Source organism: Gossypium raimondii, chromosome 2 (assembly GCF_025698545.1).
Source record: "Gossypium raimondii isolate GPD5lz chromosome 2, ASM2569854v1, whole genome shotgun sequence".
NCBI classification, from domain to species: Eukaryota; Viridiplantae; Streptophyta; class Magnoliopsida; order Malvales; family Malvaceae; genus Gossypium; species Gossypium raimondii.
In genome coordinates, this window is record NC_068566.1 from 1,030,182 (window position 1) to 1,054,337 (window position 24,156).

The window sequence follows — 24,156 nt, forward strand, 5'->3', positions numbered from 1 at the left end:
TAATCGATACACACTCAAAACACTTACAGGGTTCGAAAGACACTGACATTTTTAACTGGTCCTTTTTTCACTACACCTTGCAGGGTTGGTGATGAAATATGACGACATTTGGTAAATTTCTTTTGACAGGTTTTTTTTGCAGGTCTTCGATTTAGGGGCTACAATGGAACTTGATATTCGAGTCAACACTATCAAGTTAATATCTACATCTACAATAAATTAAAAATGAAATTTAATTTTTTTTAAAAAATTGATGTGATCGACGGAATAATTAAATAATTATATATAATATGTTACGTAAATTTTATGCTAACATGTATGAATCAATTTTAATAAAAACTTAGTTTACTCTTTGATTTAACGACGTGAATTAATTTACTTAATTTTTTACAATGACCTTCATTGCACTTGTACCAAAAAATTTATATGTGCAACCATGGAAATATAGCTTTTCATCATTTTACACTCGACAATCGATTAGTGTATCAATACCAATTAACAAGTAAAAGAATATAAAGTGAATTTGATAATTTAAAAATAAAAAAAAATATTTATACTTTAGTTCATAAAATCGTAATCAAAGTTATTGTATGACATAAAACTTGGACCAAGTCTTTTTTTACAGGTTTCTGCAGGTTCTGGGTTTTTGCACGTCTTGGATTTAGGGGCTACAATGGAATTGAATTCAAGTCAACATTTAACAATTTAAGATGATAAAGAAAAAGCGAAAAACCCCAACAAGAAGAGAAAACCCAGAAATAAAGTCTTAAGATCAAAATCAAATTGAAGAAAACTTTTATATGCAACCATGGAAATAAAGCAGCTCAAAAAAGCTTTCTACCATTCCACACTAGAGAAAAATTACCAGGTGGAAACCATTTTTACAATGAAAGTTCATCAACGCCATGAAGAAACAGTGAGTAAAGGCACTTCGTTCCAAGCTAAAGAGAGAAATCCAGGTTGGGATTCGATCAATGAATATGAGGAGCTGTAATTATAGTTCCACAGTAGAATTTTTGCTTGACTTATGGCGTAATGGCTAAGTGTTACCGTTTCGAAACCGGAAATTTCCATTAAAATTTTCCATTGCTCTTTGTCTTCCATTCGTTCCCTTTGGGTGCCGGCTTCTTCCCGTCCGATGACTCCGGCGACTTTCCGGCCGAGTAAGTGTTTCTCCACTTGAATTCTCTCAGGTGAGTCGCGAGGTAAGTTTGGTTCTAATGACTCGAACACGGCGGAGTAATACCTTAATGCGTTCTTGAATCGGTTTAAGAACCCGACTCGGTTCAAACTCGCTTCGTACTCACCTAATGTCACGATTTTCGGGTTCAATGATTTAGCCAAAGCAAGAGCGGTTTCCACGGCGGCCGGAGTAGAATCCAATAAATTGTACAGTTGAAGCATGAAATTCACAGCTAATACCTCATCTTCATCGACCCGGAAACTCGACCCGGTGAGTTCAGTAACCGGAGTTAGAATCGGTTCGAACTCAAAATTCAAATCCAGAAGCTTCGAGAAGTCACGTAGACGGTTACCGGTGGCGTAAAGAGAAGGAGCCGGTGTTGATCCCAAAACCGGAGCGGGTATGCCCGATATACGGATTCGGGTCGGTTTTCCGGCTGATCGGGTTGCTAAAGCTTGTAACAGAGCAGCCCATTGAACTCCTTGAACGATCCCAAAGTCAACTATGTGAATCTTGCTAGCTCGGTCAGTTGCTTCGAGAATCGCTTGGTTCGCCGTCAAATGGGCGAATTTTGAGTAAGGGCAAGCGTCGTTTAATGCTTTATATGAGAGAGTGAAGTCCTCCGACGTCGTTTCGATCATCGTCAACCTTTGGTCTGTTTGATGAGAGAGTCTGCTATGGAGAGCTTCAGTGAAGTAAAAAGCCACTCTTTCAGTTGGATCTCCGTGTTCTGATACCGATTCCTTGAGTTTAGCCAGTGATTTAATCGCGCGTTCAGGTTCCGAGTCAGCGAGTGTAGCACAGTCGAGTAGAGCTTTTAAAAGCGGCGGAGATAAATCGGTCTCCGGTGAACCGGATGAGATTCCCGCGCCGTCGTTGATGGTTGGGTTCTGGTTCTGGGGACTGCTTGTTTTCGTTTCTTCAACGGTTACTTGCGGCGGAGGCGGTGGAGAGGATGGCGGCCATGCAGGTAGAGTAGTAGTAGGGATCACTCGGTTCAGATTAGACGGCGGAGAACACGTCAAGGTGAGTCGACTCGGGCAAGCAGTAAACGGATCAGCACCGTAGATACCAAAATCAGCACTGTTTTGCCACGCGTCGCAACCAGACGGCAGATTCGAAGTATCCGTTGAATGGCCACCACCGTTCATTAAACTATCCATCCACTCATCCGAGTCAAACTCACCACCGGCACCACCACCAAAATCCGGAAAACGAAACCCAATCGAATGGTGATGTTCCATGTTAGGGAACTGAAACCCTTCCCCAGCATCCCCTTGAAACGGGTCGGTAAAACCCGGACCCGTAAGCCCATACCCGACATTACCCGAACTGGAAACACCATGGTGGGTAGTACTAGACCAAGGATTTAAAGAGAAAGGATTCAAACCAAGAAGCTGTTGTTGCTGCTGCTGTTGTTGTTGCTGCTGCTGTTGTTGCTCTTGTTCTTGCTTTTGCTTTATAACTTGTTGAGCGATTGCCATTAGATTCCCATTATCAGCACACATATATGCCATTTTCCGGCAAAAAAAAAAAACTTCCCGGAAAATTTTCAGTGAACTGCACTCAGTCTCATTTACCCACAAAAAAACAAGAAAAAAATCAGCAAAAAATGAGTGTTTTTAAAGCTTAAAGAAAAGGAAATTTTAAAAAAATAAAGATAAGTGACAGAGAGTACATACAAAGAGTCAGTAGGACCAAGAGTGACCGAAGAATAGCTCTATAAACTTGGGATTTTGCTTAGCTAATGAAAAATAAGGAAAGAAACTTTGAGAATAGTCTGTATAGCTTTTTTTAAAGAAGGAAAAGCTAAAACGGCAGCGCAAAGCAGTAGATGAGTGCTGAGCTAAAAGGCCTAAAGTTGTCCCTCAAATGAAAAGTTGGGTCCTTTATTTAGCTATTAGAAAACAAATGGTTAAATTTTGGTTTTAATCCTTGTAGTATATTTAAATTGGAATTTTAATCCCTATATATATTAAAGTGGTGTAATTTGGATCTATTATTATTATTATTATTAGTAATTACGTCTTAATTCCAATTACTAACTCGAATAAAAATTATGTTAACCAGTTGGTATGAAACTTTTTTAATTGAAATTATTTATATCATTCAAAAGGTAATTTTATTATTTTCAAAATAATTATTTTTACTAATGTATCATTTAAAAATTTTATAATTTTTGAAAATAAAATCTTAAATCTATTAAAAATTGGCTTTACTTGATTTTTTTTTACTGCTAAAATAATTAAATTGATCTGTTTAATAGTATAAGGATTAATTTGAATTATCCCCTATAATAGAGACATCTATCAAGTACTTTCACCAAAGCTAACTTAGAAAAGGCCAAATGACGTGGAATTATTGAAAAAGTTTGAAAAGATGGAGAAATCCAATGTAGCATCAGCAGTTAGCACAGTGAAGCGACGGCGACTAGCCTATTACTACAATCGGCAATAGCGCGCACTCTCAAATCGAGGCCCAAGTGTTTGTTCATATGCCACAATAAAATTAAAAATCGGAGTGAATTAGTGATGGTTATTGCTTAGGTTATTGTAGCAACTTGTAAATAATTTAATACCTGTTGTATTTTTATGATTTTTTTATTAAAAAGATTTTATTTAAATATTATTACAGATCAGATAAAATAAATTTTAAATGGTAAAACGGACGAAAACATTTATGATTATTATATTTCGGATAGAATTAATTTAAAGTTGTAATATTTTGTATGTTTATGTAATTAGAAAAATTTGTAATAATTTATAAAATAAGTTATTTGCGTTAAATATTTCTAGATTATGACTTTCATTCTAAATTGAATTTTAAACTTTAAAACATTCTAATTACATAATTAAATTATCGGTATCGTATGAATAAGATCATTTTATTGCTAAAATTGTTAAAAATACGTAAGATCTTATGCGGCATAATTTAATATGAAAAAAATAAAAATTGAATATTATAAAAATAGATGTAAAAATCTTGGTTTTGAGGTTTTCAAACTTTTACAAAAACAATCGTTCATTTTTTTTCGGTTTTACTTTATTTTTAATTTTTATTTTAAAATTTATATGAAAATTTTAAATTATGTCATATAAGATTTTTCTTGTCATTTAATGGTGAAATCAACAGTTCCAACAATGGAAAGACTTGATTGATATAATATCACTAGTTTGGGGATGTAATTAGAATATTTTAAAATTTAGAGATCATTTAGAATGAATGTCATAATTTAAAGATATCTAATGCAATTGATTCTTATAAAATTGAATAATATTTTGTCCAATTAAAGCGTACTAGAGCTCCACCCATATCCAATGGAATTTGTATGATATATGGATCAACATTAAAAATTTTAATATCTCTTCAATAATATTTTAAATTCGAGTTATATGGATGAAAAAATATTTATGAGAAAGCTTTACTAATTACCACACATTCAAGGGTCCGATTCAAATCGACTTTCAATTTAATCGAAATTAATATATTCAATGAACATCGAACAATTAGAAAAAGTACATTCACATTAATTAAGATACATTTATCTATTTATTATCTATTATATTATTTTTAGTATTCTTGAAAGGTTACCCCCTTTCTTTATCGTTCCTGGAGTTATTTATAAGTAGGAGTCCCGTGCAAAATGGTGTTAACATGTTGTACTTGTCATCATTATAGAGCTCATGGGAGGACTGTCTTCGATGGAACGAGGATATTTGTGATAGGACAAAGCAGTTGAACTCACAAGATATTTGGTAACCGAACGACTTCATGTTCCCAATGAATATTAAATCATTCGTTGTCTGGATAGTCCTATCGAGATGGTAAGTTCACAGGTGACCACTCGACTTACTAGTGGTCGACTTACTTGTTCAAATGTCTTCTAAGCTTGTCACAAATGAGGTATAACATATATTATTTTTAATGTTATACCATAGTTTATATTGAATTATAATTTTTATATAGTATTATTAGAGTTGTGTGACCCAAATTCTAAGAGATTACTTACAAGTCAATTTAAACAATAATATATTTTCTTTCTAGAAAATTTAGTATTTATTAGTATAATATATTTAGCATTTATTAGCATAGTTTATTTGACTTACTAATTTAGCCTATAAATAGGTTATTTTACAACATTAGAAAATACACCAATTAGATATTAGAACTCATAACACATTTAGAGAATTTTGTGTTTACGTTTTGAGGGTTCTTTGTTTTCGGGTTTTCGAGGTTTTTTTTTTATCTCCATCTTTTGTACTCTTCGTTCTTTTGCTAATATAGTAAAATTATCTTTACCTGTAGTTTTTTATCCTCTTTGGAGGAATTTTTCCACGCTAAACTTGTGTCTCCAATTTCTCAATTTATTTTGCTATTTCTTTTTACTTCTTGCTTAATCGGGTCAATTCTAACAAATGTTTATAGCTTGTGATTTTATCGTATCTAATCATCAATAATTATTTTTGTTCTTTTATATAGCGGGTAAAATTTAAAAGGAAGGTTCGAGCCTTTGAGAAAAAATACAAAAAAGTGAGAAAATAGTGTGAATGATGTGTGGGATTGCCAATTAGGGTCCTCCATTCTTTTTGGGCGGTTAAGGGACCCACTCACATATAGGGGAGATTGGATAGGTTCGATGAGAGCCGAGGTAATAATTCCCATAATTTATAGTGTCATATATTATATTTAGGTCGTAATATTTTTAATATTTTTATATTATATTTTTATTTAATTATATTAAATTATGACATGCTTATGAGATAAGTTTAAAGTATTCACGGATCGGATTTTTGAATCGAGTTTATATATAGCATTAATATTATATATAATTGCCTAAGTCAAGTCTCACCTATATTTATAGATAATTAATCCATATCCATTTAGATCCGATCATATTATTTTTACTTTTATAAACTTAAATTTTATTTAATATGTAATAATACTAATATTTTTAAAATGTCTAAACACAAACTTAATATATTTTTAATATTTATGCTACGACGTGGTATATTTAACTATATTAGATAAATTATTTAATATATAAAATAAGAAAGTACCATATTTTAAAGTTGAAGGATTGGGTTGGGATTAGGTTTTGAATTTTAGATCTTGAGTTCAGTTCATATTTTAATTGAGTTTATTTTCTTATCTAAGTTAATTTATCAAATTTGATATTTTTACTTAAATTCTCTCAAATTTTAAGTGTGTTTTTAGACTTATGAGGGTGGCTCGGCCTTTAGATAAACTATAGATAAAAGAAAATTGAGGTTTTGAAAATGTTGGTGTCGTAAGTTTAACTCAATCAAAAACTTAATAATTATACAAATAATATTTAAATTAAGAAGTTTATGGGATGAGAATGTGGATGTAATGGAGCGAATATAAATGGTAAAAAACTCGAGTTCAATTTAATATTTGAGGTTCAACTCCATTAAGTTTTACTTTTGAAATTTAGCAATATCAAATCGTTCAATTGGTATAACGATCATTCGGACCTAAACTATTTCTAAAGAAGGTGAGCATGCAACTTATAGGTTACAACTTGTGATTCTTCAATCTTATTTTGATTATGCTTAATTACAATCAATTAGATTTTTCTTCAACTTCAAACTCGATTATTTAATACTCAAGTTTGAGGTCTAAATTTTAATTGTTAATAAGATCTTAGCTTAATGGTAATGTTGAAGCCTTGAGAATTTTGGGAATCATAGGATCGAGTTCTACCATGTATAATATCATGTGTGAAATCTCAATTTAAAATTATTCTAATTTAAGTCTCACAATATGTAAACCATATCCGGATTTATTCTAGTATAGGTTTAGATAGATTTCAATTATCAATCCAATTGTGGTTGTGATGTTGATTCGATTATAATTATTCGTATATATTACTTGTAAATATAATTGTATTTATAATTTTATTTATAACATATTCGGAAAAACTTTTGTAGCCTAATTGAAAAAAATACTAAATAGAAAATATTAAAAAAATTATCAAACTCATGAATTACTTTATAAAATATTAATTTATTTATTGAGTTTAACTCGAAAATAATCGATTTTAAAATTTTCGAATCAAATTCGAATAAATCTACATGAATTTCATAATTACATTGTTGCATGGGGGACAAAAGGTACTAAAGGATGAAGAAAAAACTAAAGGGTGGGTGACAAAAAGGTGAAATCCATGACATTAGATGGACCAAAATGCAACAACTATGATATAAAATAAAAATTAAAGCAACGGTCCATTTATGGGATAAGGTTATAATATTTGACGGGGTCCTTTTTATCTTTGGTTGAAACTTGAAAGCAACTAGACACGTTGGCATGCAATCAATTCTCCAACTCCAACGTCTACATTTATTTTTACAGGCTATTATTGTTTACAAATAGATTAAATTAAATAATTACTTACATTAAGTATTAGCTCGATTCGGATCAATCTATTTTGATCGACTATTTTTATTATGTTGTTGTTAGTAAAATATCACTATTTTTTGTTTTGGATCTTTCAAATCATTCCCGCAAGAGATTCAGACTTTTTTTTTTCTTTCTAATTTTTTGATGAAAAGATTCATTTTCTTCATAAAAAATAGGAGGTAGAGCTGATTAATATTTCTTTTTCTATTTATCGTTGGAGTTAAATACCTCATTCAAGAAATGTTTTTGATCAAATCCGTAGGAATCAATAAAAAAGGCAAATCCCTTATTGATCAAATTTGGCTTGGTTGTTGATCGAGTGAACAGATTTTTCATTTCTTGAAATCTCTCTTCTGATTCAAAATCGTGGTGTAACGTGTATCCCACATGTTCTGGTCATGGAATAGATAAAATAAATCAAAATTCTTACCATTTCTGCTCTAGGTTTTGTGTCGTTCGAGTGCATTGAAGCGCATCATTCTCCTATATATTGTGCCGTTCTGGCTATAGGTAGTTTTAGGCATTATGACAAAAAGAGCAAATATGATCAAAACTTATAATGAGATTGAATTAAAAATATAAAACATATTTGGTATTTAAAAAAAATAACGAATATAATTATATTGTTTGATAAATGATAATATGATCTCAAATAAAAATAATTAAATTTATTCTTTATTAAGTGATAAGTAGGTCCTTATCTACTTATCATTTTCCACATTTTCTGTAGAAAAGTTTCCATCTAGAAGTTTTCATTGTATATTATCAAATGTTTTTCAAAAATTAAATTACTAAAATATTAATTTTCAATTGATTTTATTTTTTCAACATGTTTATCAAACAATACCTAAGTTCAGAAATCAACAAGAAAACAAGAAAAATTTATCTTATGTCACATTTAATCAACTTATGATAATTTATCTTACATCACCTCTAATACGACTTGTGACTAGCAACATCGATAATAAGACAGTTTTGTCCTATGCAATTGTATACAAATATATTTTCGGACCAATTACAAAGTGCCATGTATTAAGATAAAATTATCGTGGTTAAAATGATAATATCACATATTATGTTATAATTATTTTTCTTTAGTTAATTTAAATTTATTAGGAGACAACTAATAAAACTCGACATTATCACTAATTAAATGAAATTAATTAAGTGATAATATTAAATGCTTATTTTTTCTCTAATTAATTAAATTATTATGAGATAAATAATAATTAAAAGAGTTTAAATAATTGTGGATCACTTAAATAAAGAGTTTATATTTCACAAAATGTCTCTTTTATTTTATTGACGGGAACAAAGGGGGTCTTCTTCAAGTCATTCTACATAACTTTAAACGTTCAGGGGTCGCGGATCGACCATAGAACACTATTCAATAAGTGGAATGCATTAGCTGTCCGCTCTCAGGTTGGGCAGTAAGGGTCGGAGAAGGGCAATCACTCATTCTTAAAACCAGCATTCTTAAGACCCAAGAGTCGGAGGGAGGAAAGCTCTCCGCTGTTCCTGGTTTTCCTATAGCAGGATCCTCCGGAACCACAAGAATCCTTAGTTAGAATGGGATTCCAACTCAGCACCTTTTGAGATTTTGAGAAGAGTTGCACTTTAGAGAGCACAGTACGATGAAAGTTGTAAGCTCGAAGCTTAAATAGAAGATTGTGAAACTACTCCCTAATATTTGATCAACCAATTTGTTTAAGCCTAAAAAGCTCTTGAAGATGACTCATCAATCTAACATTAAGTCTCAAAGACCCTCGTATCAAAGCTCTCTCTAATTTCTTTGCATCAACATGAAGGGAAACCAATTTTTCAATATCAATTCTAAACAACTCTAGAAGTAAACTCAACTATTAACCATCTAAGATCAAGTCTCGAAATATTTTTAAACCCAAATCAAGATCAGGTGTCAGTGACCATTAAAACGATTCTTACTCATCAAATTTCAAATTTAGACAATTCTTGAAACAAAGTATAAATAACTTCAAATGGTTTTATCTATAGATTTCTTACTGTACTCTTGGATAGCTTATACATAAAAGCATAGACAATTTTTATTTAAACAATCTCATTATAGGTTACGATCATATCTATTATTTTAACTATCCATGGTCCCTCCCGACCTATAAATAGGAGGATAATATGCTTTAGTGTACTCAAACCCACGTCTTCATGTATTGATAATAATATTCATACCAATCGAGTTAAGACTCAATAGATAAAAAACATAAATAATTTATTCCAGCTTTTTAACATGAAAATTTTAACTTTAATATTGGTTCCAATAAAGTCTTTCTATTAGTCTAATAGTTGCCTATCACACTAAATGCAGGTTGGGATCTACCATGGTTCATTTTTAAATATATATATATTTAGATTAGTATTTAATATTAAATTTTGTGATTATATGATTTGATTGAAATTATATTTTAATTTGTGTATTTGTTTTGGTACACCTTATTAAATTCATACATAATAATTTAATTTTTTAATTATTTATTAATTTTATTATTATTAAAATTTAAAAGTTGTACTTCTAATGGAATGAGAAATCATTATCTTTTTATTTTTCATTATCATCAAGAAATACAAAAAAAAAAGTTGTCTCATTCTTTACTGAAGATAAATTATTTTATGAATTCTTTCCATCATATTATTTATAGCTCATTTCCAATTATTTAATAACATTGCAACAAACTTTTCATGTTATTGATACATAAATTTGGTAATTTTTTACATCAAACCTCGAATCTCGAACTCCAAACCTAGATTCAAAACCCAAACCTTGAACCCTAAATTTGAGTTCTCGATTTAATTTTGGGTTCGAGTTCGAGTTTAAAGTTCAAAGTTTAAGGTAAAAAAATTATCAAAATTATGTATCAATGATGTTGGGGATCAACCCAATTAAGCAATAAACAAGTAAAATAGGAGAAGAAATTGAGAAATTGAACACACAAATTTAACGTGAAAAAATCCCTCCAAAGAGGATAAAAACCACAGGTGAAGATAATTTTCCTATAATGGCAAAAGAACGATGAGTACAAGAGGTAGAGATAAAAACTAAACCCCGAAAACCTAAAAACAAACAACCCTCAAAACGTAAACACAAAAATTCTCTAAAAGTGTTATGAGTTCTGATATCTAATGAGTGTTTTTTTATAAGGTTGTAAAAGAGTCAATTTACAGGCTAAATTCATAGGTCAAATAATGATAAAATAATCTACACTAATCAGAGTTTAACTAGAAGATTATTCTTCAAATTTGACTGAAATAGGAGTCATACATAACAAATGAAATGAAAAAAAAAAACTGAAAATGGTGTTGTGAATTTTTGTTATAATCTTTTGGTGATTTTGTTGGATTCAGAAAAGCACAAATAAATGCAAATGGTTTTAGAAATCTTCAACTTACAATGATTATTATTATTATTTTGGTCTACGGTTTTCTCCAATAATTGTCACTATAAATATACAGAGAAATGATGGGCTTTACTACATTCCTTCATCAACCGGACTCTAATGACATCATTATATATAATCATATATTGCATTTTAATAAACCCATGATTATTTATAATTATATTATCAATTATTGAATTAAATAATTAATTCAATTCAAATTAAATCATTTTCACATCATTTACCTACATAATTTTGGGTTTAATATAATATATATATATGAATTTTAGTCCAATATGCAATTTAATACGTAAATTATGATTTGATGCAATTATATACATGAAACTTGAATTGCGGTTCTTATGCATACATCTTATTTTGATTTTGATTCAATTGTGCACATTTAAAAGAAATAAACACATGTATTTACTTTCATATTGGATTAATATAATTCTTTATGTATGCAGCATATCAATACAAAATCAGGGGTGAAGCCAGAACAATTTTTGGGGGGCTGAATGAAATTATAATTTTTTTATAGTCTTTATCTTTATAATCTTTAAAGGATTGAATCAAATTTTTATAGTTTTAGGGGGGCCAAAGTACAATTTTACCTTTACTATTTAAGGGCCTAAATAGTACTTTTTACATTTTAGGGGTGCGGGGCCCTGCCATTCGTTACGTCCTCTGTATAAAATGGTGCTAATTTCATGAATAAAATCGCACAAAATCAAAATTCATGTACAGCATTACTTATTGAATCGAAGTCTATCTATAATTTTGATATTTATCTCGATAATTTTTAAATAAAAATATTTTAAAATTTAAAATCTTAATTTTATTATTTCAATTGAGAAATCTTGTTAATTGTGATCACGATATCTTAAATCTTATATATTTAATTTGTCCCGTTAAAGATGTTGACTGACTTCTAATTTGGGACCATATCGTCGACATAAAATTAATGCACACATCTTCAGTATTATTAATTTTTAAGGAAAAGCACATGACTTGATTTTTTGTCTCTTGATGACGGTATGGACTAATTTGTTTTAATGGACAAATTTGTATGGTTTTCTGAATAATTTTAAAAGATTTAATTTGTACAAAAACGGCTATAATTTAGTGATAAATTTTGATAACTATTTAGTACATGATTCAATAGTAAATTAATAATGGACTTTTCTATTTCTTTGAATATATTTTCGGATAAATATCAAATTTATCGATTCAATATGTGATTCGACACATGAATTTTGATTTGGTGCAATTATAATATTATATGCATAAAACTTGAATTACGGTTCATATGCATATATAAAACTTTGATTTCGGTTCACTGTAGATATTTAAATAAAAGAATATATACATTTATTTTCATATTTGGTTAATATAATTATTTATGTATGCAATATATCAACGTAAAATGATGCTAATCCGATATGAAAATTGAATCAAAGAAAAACTTAATTAATCCGATATATTTCTTATTATTTTTCAAACCATCATTTAAAGAGAATATTTTTTTTTTTCAATTTACTAAGGGTGAGTTTGGATAAACGGCGCGTTTACCTGCGGTTAGTCTAAAAACAGCGGTGGCGGTGAGATTAGGCACTGTAGCGATACACAAAAAGTAAACTAAACGTACCGCACCGCACCCAACCGCCCATTCAAATCCACCCTAAATAGTATAAAACAGAGAAAATAATTAAACTTCACCATTTTCTTCAAATTAAAAAAAAATGTTTAAAAAATTTATGTCTAAATTAAATTACAAAAATATAAATGCTAACATAAAAACAGTTTTTTAATATTAAGACCTCGGATACCTTTATTTTAACCCTACACACAATTATTAAACCCATTAAAATCCAAGTAAAAGGATGCAATTTGGATCATAAATAAATAATTTTTCTTATTATTCGAATTTTATTTAAACAGTTTGTCAGACTAAAAAAATGCAATTTGGATCTTAAAAATGCATTATTTTAATATTTTCTCTGTAATCTTTTCAGAACATGTCATAATATAAATACTAGTAAATTAATTTGGATGAAGTTCTTATTTTATTTTTGGGCAAATTGCACACAAGGTCACTAAATTATTAATAAGTTTATGTTTTAGTCATTCAGTTTCAAAAAGTTACAAAATAATCACTGAACTATTCGAAAGTTTTTATTTAAATTGTTGGGTTGTTAAGGTTTTTGCTTATTTATTTTATTTTATAAGTTTGGCTAGTTAGTTTTAAACGACGATTAGGCGATCAGCCCGATGAATTAGTATCCATCGACAAATAGAAGAACATTCCGATGATTGAAGTTGATTTGATGGTCAATGTTGGAGATCGGGGAAAAAAGTTGTTTGGATTTTGGTTCACAGATACTTGACATTCAAAGTTGTTCCATAAAAAAAATTGAACTGTAAAAGAGAAGGTGAATGAGAGATTTTAATTTGTGCAAACCGTGCAAACAATTATTTTAATAACCTTGTGACTTAAATAAAAACTTTTGAATAGTTCAATGATCATTTTATAGCTTTTTAAAGTTAAATGATCAAAACATAAACTTACTAATATTGATTAATGTATTTAAAATACTATTTTAATATGTACTACTAATATTTTAGTAGTGGGAGACACCGTCCTAATGAGAAATGGCAATTGAATAGGATTTTCCTCCATTTTTTTCATTGGAAAAAGTAGATTTTTTTTTTATATTCTTCATGTTTGTTTTATTATTTATGTTCGAGGTTCGTGGCTATTCCTATCAGCAATATTGTCTCCAAGGTTCGAATTTGTGTCCTCCCGTTAGAGTGCAATGTATTTTACCATTACACTCAACTATTTATTGATCGAAAAAAATAGATTTTATAACCCTAAAAAAGATATTGTTTTAGTCATTATCATAATGATTAATATTTTAAAACTAAATATTGAGAGCAACCCATTTAGATTGGATGGATGATTAATCTTTGCTTTGTCCCCTCTTACAAAATTGATGCCTTAAATAATACATTTTTTACTTAAATATTTATATATATATATATATATTTCAAATCTTCATATTTAATATTTATATATTATTTTATTTTTATTTCTAGAGTGTAAAAGTGGTAAGTTGGAGTTAATTCTTGATATTTTATTCGAGTTCGATTGAACATCAATTTCTAAACTTGAGACATAATTGGGTTACTAGAGCTTGTTTATTAATTTTCGAATTTGAACTTAAACTTGAGCTCGCTTAAATAAAGGGAAAAATGGGTAAAAGTACTATACAAGCCTCTGTATTAAGAGTTAAATTGCATTTTGTCTCATTTACTCAAAAAATAGGCAAATTAGTCTTTATACGTTAGATCAAATAGCAAGTTTGTCTTTTATGTTAAAATTTTTATCTATTTCTAGTGTTAAAAATTGGCGTGGCTGGTAAAAGAATCAGACAGTTACACGTGATGCGCCATATGTACCTCATGCTAATGTACATGGACAACCATAAAAATGGATGGTTTGTTCTTTAATCTAACATACATGGACTAATTTGCCCATTTTCTGAGTAGAGGGAGAATAATGCAATCCACCTATTAATACAAAGGCATCCATGGTACTTCTACAGGTAAAAATGTTATTTCATAATATTAAAATAAAAAATTTGATTAAGCTTGCAAATCATTAGAATCGAGTACTATAATGCTCGGATTTGATTGGATTGATAGCTTGAGTTGCTCGAACTTGAGTTCAGCTCGATAATAAACGAATTAAATTGAATTTTTTTTTCGAATCGGACTCAAATAACCTATGATCATCAATGTCTCATTTAAACCATGTGTATTCAACAAATCTCAAGCCATGATGTAGGTTGAATTGGTTGATTAATGGATATTATCACATCATACATGTGGAGTGGTATAGACTATAGTAAAACAGATCTGGAAAACTATATAAAGAAACGACCCAAATTGCAAAATGCACGCAATGTTTGATTGAACCATAAAAATCCCACATATTTTCGAAGCTCAATTGATGCCAGGATTCGAGGGAGATGATGATGGGATGATGGATGCTCCCCTTTTATCTGCACCAGTGGGGGTGGTTTTGCCATCGTTTTAGTTTAGAGAGTGCCAGATAGCCATGGGAGCAGCTTAGCTAGATAGCAGCTGCTGTCTCATCTCGGCGGCAGCCAATCGTCTTCCATTTTGTACCTTTTTCTCCCCTTGCTAAATACCTATTAGGTATAATATTTTTGACCCTGAACTTGGCGGATTCATTTTGGTATTTGTGCCTTTTTTAGGCCACTTTGATCATTAAATTTGATAACTAGATGTATTTTAATTTTTTAATTTAAATTTCGTTATTTGATAATGTGACCAAGACCAATATTACTAGAATAAAACTAGATTGGACGGAGAACTTATCGATATAACAATCCAAACAAAGAGGTTAAACCAGCTCTTGAAATTGATAAAAGAAAATGAGACAAAAATCAACAATTAAACAAGTTGAACCGCTTTAATTTTTTCTTTTATAAATTTTTAGTTATTTATTTAATTATTGTTAGTTCGATACCATGCATGTCTGAAGATGTCTACGAAGTGTTGTGTTTATGAATCGAGTGGTGAGAAATTTGATACTTTTGAAATAAAATATTGGGTTCTAATATTTTGAACAAAAAACTAAGAATTTAACTTAGTTCAACTCTGAATTCAATTGGAGTCCAATGTGACCATCATATATCAAAAGGACATACACACAAAATGATATTATCATATTTGCCAAATCTAAAATGGTCAATAAAAATGTGCATTCATTTGGTTCGGCCTATTCGTTATCTATACATGAATATCGAATTAAACCGACAAACTTATTAAAATTCACTAGCTCTATATGTCACAAATCAAAATACTATGCATAGCAATCATAACCTTATTGCTGAACAACGAAAATACGAAATTCTAACTCAGATTGAAACCTGTTGAATATTTTCAATCACAAAAAAAGGTTCCAAGATAGATGATGAATGGCACAAACTGCTGTACGTACAAAGAGTTTATTGCATCATTGTTCTCCATAACTTACTCTGGGTTGACATAAAGCCTGTATCAACCTTCCGAGAACACGCATGGATTAATATACACGGGCTTTAGGTGGGAATGACTCGATTTCATCATCTAATGTGTTCATGTGAACCGGTCGATAATCCAGTCGCACCTTCTCATTCTCCCAATAGCTGTAAATCACAGTAGAATGTGAAAACAATCAACAGGTTTGACATCCCCAACAAGATTAAACTGGAGTAATGTTGCAACTTAGTGATTTTGATAATCTAGTAAAAGCTGATAATAGTAATACTCGGGCAATGATTATCCCTAGTAATGGTAACCATTTTGGCATTCTGATGTCAACACCCATAATGAAAGCCTAGATTTGATCACTTTCAGGTCACTAACTTACAATACCACTCAAACGACGAATAGAAATAACATGGAGAACAGAGAACCCCTAAACTTTATTGCAAGCACTAATACATAAATGCTTCACCTGTAGTACTGATTTTATTACAAGCGACTCTAGGGTTCATATGCATTATACGATGCAACAGACGCCAGAATATTAGTGTCTCAATTAAGCTTGGTCCCATATACAAATGCACCAATATATATATTCATATTGTGTTCATCCAAGGAAACGAGATCTTACCCCAATGTGTGTTTCATCCAGTTCTCATCGTCTCTTTTCTGCAAGATAACAGCAAATTAACTTTATTGTACCGAGGCTTGGAAAAATGGAAACGACTGAACTGAAAAAAAAGTAAAACCAACCGTAAAATCTTCACGGGCATGAGCTCCTCTGCTCTCTTTCCTAGCTTCAGCAGAATGCATGGTGATACAGGCATTTATCAAAAGATTTTCCAACTCGATAGTCTCTATCAAATCGGAGTTCCTGGAAAAAAAACATTTTACAAGTGAAGGTCATAAAACAATAAACTACGACAACGATATGGTGGATACCTGGATGGCCTACTGTCTGAAATCTTACCATATTAAACTTCGGTCCTTCAACTTAACATCATGGAAACTGTCCCATGTCTTATCAATTAATTGACAACCTACAAAAATACACAAAGAAGCAAATTGTTTTTCGCAAGTGAGTTCTAAATTTAAAAGACATTATGTGCCTAACAAAGAAGGCTAAATGGAAGAAGCATGATGGAAAATTTGAAGGGTCAAAGCTAAAATATTAATGATGAAGATACATGACACCTTCTTCAAGTGTTTCCTGTGTGCGGAAAACAGCAGCATTGTTTTGCATTACTCGTTGCATATTTAATCGAATTTTTGATGTCGGAAGAGAACCATTTGAATTTCTTAGTTTGTCCAGCCATGCAACTGTTTTCTCGCTGGCATCCTTTTCCAAAGGTTTCAGCTTCTCCCCTGAAATATAGCTTGTATGTGTATAACACTGAGAGGTAAACCCATAGCTACTTGTCCGCAAAAAAATATATATACAACTTGCCTGGCCTATGGATTTCAGCAACTCTATTTGCACAAGCACGACCAAACACAACAATATCAAGAAGAGAGTTTGCACCCAACCGATTGGCACCATGAACTGATGCACAAGCTGCCTCTCCAGCAGCCATTAGTCCAGGTACCACAGAATCTGGATCATTGCCTCTGATAGTTACAACCTGAGAAACAAAAGCACACTGATTAAGTAAGCTGAGCCTGGGAATCAACAAAAGATATGCATATTGATGTTAAACCGAAAATAATCAAACATCATACATGATTATTTGAAGAAACTAATTGTTTCAGGTTTTCATTCTCAGATAATGCTGCAGCTTAGTCATTTTTTAAATATTTATTGGTCATATAATCATACAGACATGAAAATATGTATTTGTTTTGTGTATCTATAAATCAAGTAACACATTAAATTCCAGTAAACCTCCACAATCACACACCCTTAAACATCAGAAATATATATTTTTTCAGAACATCCACGTTTAATAGATCTATGCATCAGAATATCACACCTCTCCATGGTGATTAGTGGGAATTCCACCCATATTATAATGCACAGTAGGCAAGACGGGGATGGGCTCCTTTGTAACATCCACACCAGCAAAAATGGCAGCAGTCTCAGAGATACCTGGAAGCCTCTCTTTGAGCACCTCTGGCGGTAAGTGATTCAAGTGGAGGTAGATATGATCCTTCAAAGGTCCTATGGGATATAAATATCACAGTTAATAATCCCAAGTTGTGAAAGTATTCATATTATTTTTGTTAGTAACTGGAGTAAACGTTTGCATCACACAACATGGGAAATCAACAGTTTCTTATGGCATGAGCACCTACAAATTGGAGTGTGAAAATTGATACCTAAAACTTCAGGGAACTAAGAATAAAATCAAGCAAAACGCCAGAAAAAGGAAACCGCATATCTACTCTACAGCACAAGCACTATAACGCAATACCTCAGTACATCTGGCAACCCCAAACAGACTCCTTAATCAAGGAAAACACAAATGACACTGGATGATGAAAATGTCCAAAATAAGGAGATAATCTTACCTACACCACGACCTTCCCTTATTTCCATGGTCATGGATCTTGAAACAACATCCCTTGAAGCAAGATCCTTGGCTGTAGGGGCATAGCGTTCCATAAAGCGTTCACCTTCACTATTTCGAAGAATACCACCTTCACCACGAGACCCTACAAATAGCAAGAATAAAATTAGAAATGAGCCTTATCATCTTCAACTAAAGAAGAGGGTGAAACTAAAATCAAATTATAAAAAAGAAGACAAAAAGGTACAATAACACCCTAAATCATGCAACCAGAAATAAAAATAAAGCACTGCTCTTCATAAGAAGTTGAATAAGCACAAACCTTCAGTGATGAGGCACCCAGCCCCATATATTCCAGTTGGGTGGAACTGCACAAACTCCAAATCCTGTAGAAGGATACACCAAGAGAGAAAAGAACAGAGAAAGGATTAAGAAAGCAGCTCCAGAAAACATATTTCAAGGTTAGAAAGGACACAAGAAACCTGGAGTGGAAGCCCGGCTCGTGCAACCATAGCATTACCATCACCAGTGCATGTGTGAGCTGAGGTTGCGGAAAAGTAGGCTCTACCATATCCCTGAAAGAAACAGAAAACAAAATTAAATGCCATTTTCCTTCATTCCGGGGAAGAAAAGACTACTCACACACACACACAGTACCCCAGTTGCTAGAATTGTTGAAGCAGCACAGAACCGATGTAGTGTTCCATCCTCCATGTTCAAAGCTATCACTCCCTGGCAGCTCCCTGCACATAAGTCATTAATAATCAACAAAAGTTAACCATATCACACTGCAAAGAAAACACGAATGAAAGAAAAATTGTTTTGTCAAAGGCCCAAAGAGAATAAGGTGAGCTGATTGAGAACCAGGTTTCCAGCAATAACCTACCATCACTATTCATCAACAGGTCCAAAGCAAAATATTCCACAAAGAATTGGGTATTATGTTTCATTGCTTGGCCATAGAGAGTGTGCAATAGAGCATGCCCAGTCCGATCAGCAGCACATGCACAACGATATGCCTGTCCACCTGGTAAAGCAGAAAAATATTGAGCCAAGATGAGAACTATACCGGCTAACAATCTGAGCCAATTATCGAATTTTTGTTTTCATACCTTTTCCAAAGTCAAGGCTTTGACCACCAAATGCACGCTGATATATTTTTCCATCTTCTGTTCGAGAAAAAGGCAACCCATAATTCTCTAGTTCAATCACTGCTTTTGGTGCCTCCCTGCACATATACTGAATTGCATCCTGGTCACCTACAAAAATCCACCCTCACTTTAAAACAGAAGAGAAAAAGATTGCTAGGAAGGTAGTTATCTATAGGGGAGCAAGATAAAAGGTATTTAATGCAATATAAAATGCTTGTGCACAGTATAGCCCTTATGCCTTTAGCACGGGTCAGATTGTTGTTACACTGATCATTAAATATCAGTAGTTTAATGATAATCAGATTTTGAAGGGAAAAAGGATCAACATATGTTGATGTCACTTCAACAAATGTAGGGAGATAAACAAACTACTTCAGGCAAGAGAATAGAGTAGTTAAGGTAAAAATATCCTTTTACTTAAGAAGAGAGACTGGTTAAAAAATAGACCACTCTTACAAATCCAAATATCTCGTAGCAGCATAAGCTTAAATAAATCTGCCATTTATGAGTAAACTACAAAATCACCAAGATAACGAGATCAAACATCATGTACCTAACCAATCACTTCCTTTAACTGTGTCATACATGTGCCATCGCCAGTCATCTTCAGTCATATTTCCCAAAGCAGCATTTATACCACCCTGAAAATAAATGTAAATGATTAGACATTATTTCTTTTAATGGAATTGCAAAGCAAACAGCACCATCCACAAAACCAATAGCTTTCCAGAGATTGTACTTTAAACATATAACTAAACAATGACTCTACTTTCCCATAATGATCCGATGCTAGATAAAAATAAATCACTTAGTAAACAACAATTATTAAAAAAAATCCATGCTTATGTTAACAAAAACAAATCTCCTAAGTTTCATATTCCGTTGCTTGGAGAAAAGACCATCACTATCATGCAACCAAACTCTCTGTGCAGACAAAGGAAACAATTGCAAGGCAAGTGCATAAAGCCATCAAAATCTTAAAAGCAACACGCCCATAAAAACTGGACCTGTGAAGTCCAATCTATAGTCATAGTGCAAATACACGCTGAATAATCACAAAAATAAAAAACAGCTTTATACCTGAGCAGCAACAGTATGCGAACGAGTTGGGAAAAGCTTAGTAATGCAAGCAGTCTTGAATCCATGCTCAGAGAGACCAATAGCTGCTCTCAACCCAGCACCACCAGCACCAACCACAACAGCATCATATGTATGATCCACTATCGTGTATTCTCTTCCCTACAATAATCAAAATGTACAACACAATCCAAAAACAGTATCGATTACGTACAACATTGCCAATCAGAAAACTAAAAAAAAACGCATTTTGCATGATTTCCGCTAAGTAATCAAGTTGCATAAAAAACACAAAAATTAAAAAAATAATTACGATTGAGCTTTTCAAAGCAAATCAGCTACTAGTTTTCAAAGCCAAAAAATCAGAAAAAAAAATTTCAAAAATCATGAAATTAAGGAGAGAAAAGAAAGAGCCGTACAGAACCGGTGGAGAAGAATCTGGAAAAGTGAGATCTAACGGTGTCATTTGAGACCGATCGCTTCGAAAATGGAGTCCTAAGGCTACGAGAAACGCAGCGCCACATTGCCACCGGCTTAATTCAAAATTTGTATTGAATTTTATAGTAATTCTTTTGGGAATTGCTGGTGTTGTTTACTGAGCAACGGGAGTGTTTTTTTTATGAAAGGCGTATGGTTGAATTTTGTATGAATTTTCTGGGAATTTGGTGCTTTGAAGAAGAGCTACTTCCCGATGCACGTGACACTATGGTGTTTGTTGCACTTTCCCTTGTTTCCAGGAAAGGTGAATAAACTATTACAAAATTTACGTTTTATCACTTAATTTTAGAAAATTACAGAATGGTTATTGAATTATTTAATAGTTTTTATTTAATTTATTAAATTATTTAATAATTTTTATTTGACTAAATTCACAATTTGGCATCCAAATAAATCTATTTTTCTCACTTTGGTACCTATTTTTTGAGTCTCAATTTAATATCTAAAGTATCCGTTATTATCCCAAAAGTTAATTGATGTTAAAAAAGTTCAACAAATTAGAGAATGCCACATGGCTTTTATATTTTATAAAAATTACTTAAATTATTTTTACTAAAATATATTTATTAAAATTAAATTTACTTAATAAAAAATTTAATTCATTTTTCTCACATTCTTACCTCTTTCTCTCTCTTCTTCTTCTTCATCTTCTTACCTCGTCCATCTTCCTTTCCAATACAAATATTTATGGCTAAAATCTTCCTCTCCATTACCACATATGCATATTCATATCATAATTATCAATATTGTACTCAAAAAAGAAAAAGAAAAGAAAGCCATAAAAAATCATCAACCCAAATTTTGTCCAAAACAAGAATGGATTTTTTTGGTATTGTTTAGTCTATCTAAATAGTGAAAGAGAAGCTTATAAAGAGGGAAGGAATATACTGAAATTTGAAGAGAATTTGACGGCGAAAAGCACCTAGATTTGATGTTGAAATTTTGACATTTATTTGTAGATCTTCAAAAATCTAGTGCTCTTTTGAAAAAATAAATGCTAAAAATGAAAAGAGAGGTTGAAAACACGAGAATGATGAAATTTAGACTAAAAAAGTTACTGGTGAGTGACAATCGGTAGTGGAGCATGGTGGCCGACAGAGGCCGTTGACGTCGAAATCTAATAATTTTTTGGAGTTAGTTTGGGTTTTGGTTTGAAACTTTAAAAGAAAGAACATTTGAATTTTAAATTAATTAAAGTAAATTTAATTAAAAAAATTAATTAAAGGAGATTGTAAATAATTTTGAGTTTGTTTTTTATTTAGATTACTTTGAGTAAAAATATAAGAGAACCTATATCTCTCTTTTCTTACATGATGAACATGACTCAAAAATTTTGTTAGATTTTTGAGTTAAAAACTTTGATTATTTTATGGGATTAATATTTTTATAATTTATAATTTATAATTTTATATTTTATGAAAATTTTATATATTTATTTCTATTTTATAATTTTTAATTAAAATACCATGCGGCATGTTTTTGTTGGCCACCTATTTTTTTAATAACAAAAAATTGGACCAAAATATATAACAGAATGATATTTTAGGTACCGAATTGGGATAAAAAAAGTTTAGGTACCAAAGTGGGAAAGCGAGCATATTTCGAGGGCCAAATCGTAAATTAAGCCTTTTTATTTAAGTTTGGCTAATAAACTCCAAGCGATGGTTTGGCGATCGGTATGGTAGATCAATACCTATTGATGAGTAGAATAGTATAACTTAGAGCCAAGTCGATTTGACAGTCAGTGTTAAAGATCAGAAAAGAAATATGTTTGGAATTTGGTTAGTAGATTCATGACATTCAAAAATGTTTCATGAAAAATTTTGAATTGTAGAAGAGAAGGGGAAGCAGAGCTTCCGATTGATGCAGGCAATGTGAACGGAGAAGACCATAGAACAACGATTTTAATAGCTTAATGACTTAAATGAAAACTTTTGAATAGTATAGTGACCATTTTGTAACTTTTTGAAGACGGGTGGCCAAAACGTAAACTTACTAGTAGTTTAGTGACCTTGGTGTAGTTTACCCATAAATAAATTATTATTGTCCATTTTTATGGTAATGAAATGGAATTGGTCAAATTCTGATTTTGGTCTCTTGGTTATGCTAAAACTTAAAATTTAGTCTCTATGCACCAATTTCATATAATTTGATCCTTTTCTTTGATGATATTATTTTGGTGGTAAATATCAAAATTATACATAAACTTTGACCAAATATGCAATATCACACATGAATTTTGATTTTATGCGATTTTATACATAAAATTTTGATTTGATTCTATTTTCCCAAATCACTAACAACGTTATCAAATTAGTACAATTTTACATTGATATATTGCATACACAAATAACTATATTAACTGATATGAAAACAAATGTACGTATTCATTTATTTAATTGTGTACAATTGAACCAAAACCAAAGTTTTGTGTATACATATGAACCACAATTGAAGCCCCGTGTGTATAATTACACCAAAGCAAAGTTTATGCATCGAATTACACATTGAACCAAAATTCATGTATAATTTTAATATCAATCCCTATTATTTTGTTAGTTCAAATAGTTAACACCGTTAATTATTTTGGTTAAAATGTTGCAATCTTCTTTAAGAAAAAAACTCTTAGTTCATGTGATAAACAAAATCAAAAATTTTTAGAGAGATGGAAATATAATTATAAAATTTTGGGGACTTAAAAGCTAAAACCTTTCTGGTCTTCAATTAAGTTATTATTTTTGGAGAGACTAAAATATAAAATTTCCATTAATCAAAAAGTTAAAAGACTTAAATTAAATAATTTGTTATTATAGGCTAAAATTACAATTAGCCCATTTAATTAAAGGGCCAAA

At 31.2% G+C, this 24,156-nt stretch overlaps 2 protein-coding genes across 3 annotated transcripts; both read right to left on the reverse strand.

Annotated features, from left to right (window-relative positions):
- Positions 1 to 759: 759 nt before the first annotated feature.
- LOC105787543 (SCARECROW-LIKE protein 7) lies at positions 760 to 3,020 on the reverse strand. Of its 2 annotated transcripts, none has more exons than XM_012613984.2 (2): positions 2,866 to 3,020; positions 760 to 2,754 (listed from the first exon to the last, which is right to left on the reverse strand). In XM_012613984.2, exon 2 carries the CDS (start codon positions 2,698 to 2,700, stop codon positions 898 to 900), a length of 1,803 nt encoding a protein of 600 aa, XP_012469438.1. In that variant the 5' UTR covers positions 2,701 to 2,754; positions 2,866 to 3,020; the 3' UTR covers positions 760 to 897. The 2 variants fall into 2 exon arrangements, with proteins under 2 accessions (XP_012469438.1, XP_012469439.1); XM_012613985.2 differs by having other exon boundaries at positions 760 to 2,743; positions 2,866 to 3,018.
- Positions 3,021 to 15,749: 12,729 nt separating this feature from the next.
- Positions 15,750 to 21,521, reverse strand: LOC105787544 (succinate dehydrogenase [ubiquinone] flavoprotein subunit 1, mitochondrial). The gene is made up of 16 exons (XM_012613986.2): positions 21,226 to 21,521; positions 20,810 to 20,968; positions 20,283 to 20,370; positions 19,691 to 19,837; positions 19,465 to 19,605; positions 19,236 to 19,321; positions 19,061 to 19,153; positions 18,901 to 18,964; positions 18,580 to 18,723; positions 18,042 to 18,229; positions 17,519 to 17,693; positions 17,266 to 17,436; positions 17,042 to 17,111; positions 16,825 to 16,945; positions 16,703 to 16,740; positions 15,750 to 16,232 (listed from the first exon to the last, which is right to left on the reverse strand). The coding sequence occupies exons 1-16, from the start codon at positions 21,328 to 21,330 to the stop codon at positions 16,130 to 16,132; spliced, it is 1,893 nt and encodes a 630-aa protein (XP_012469440.1). The 5' UTR covers positions 21,331 to 21,521; the 3' UTR covers positions 15,750 to 16,129.
- Between the last annotated feature and the right edge of the window lie 2,635 nt (positions 21,522 to 24,156).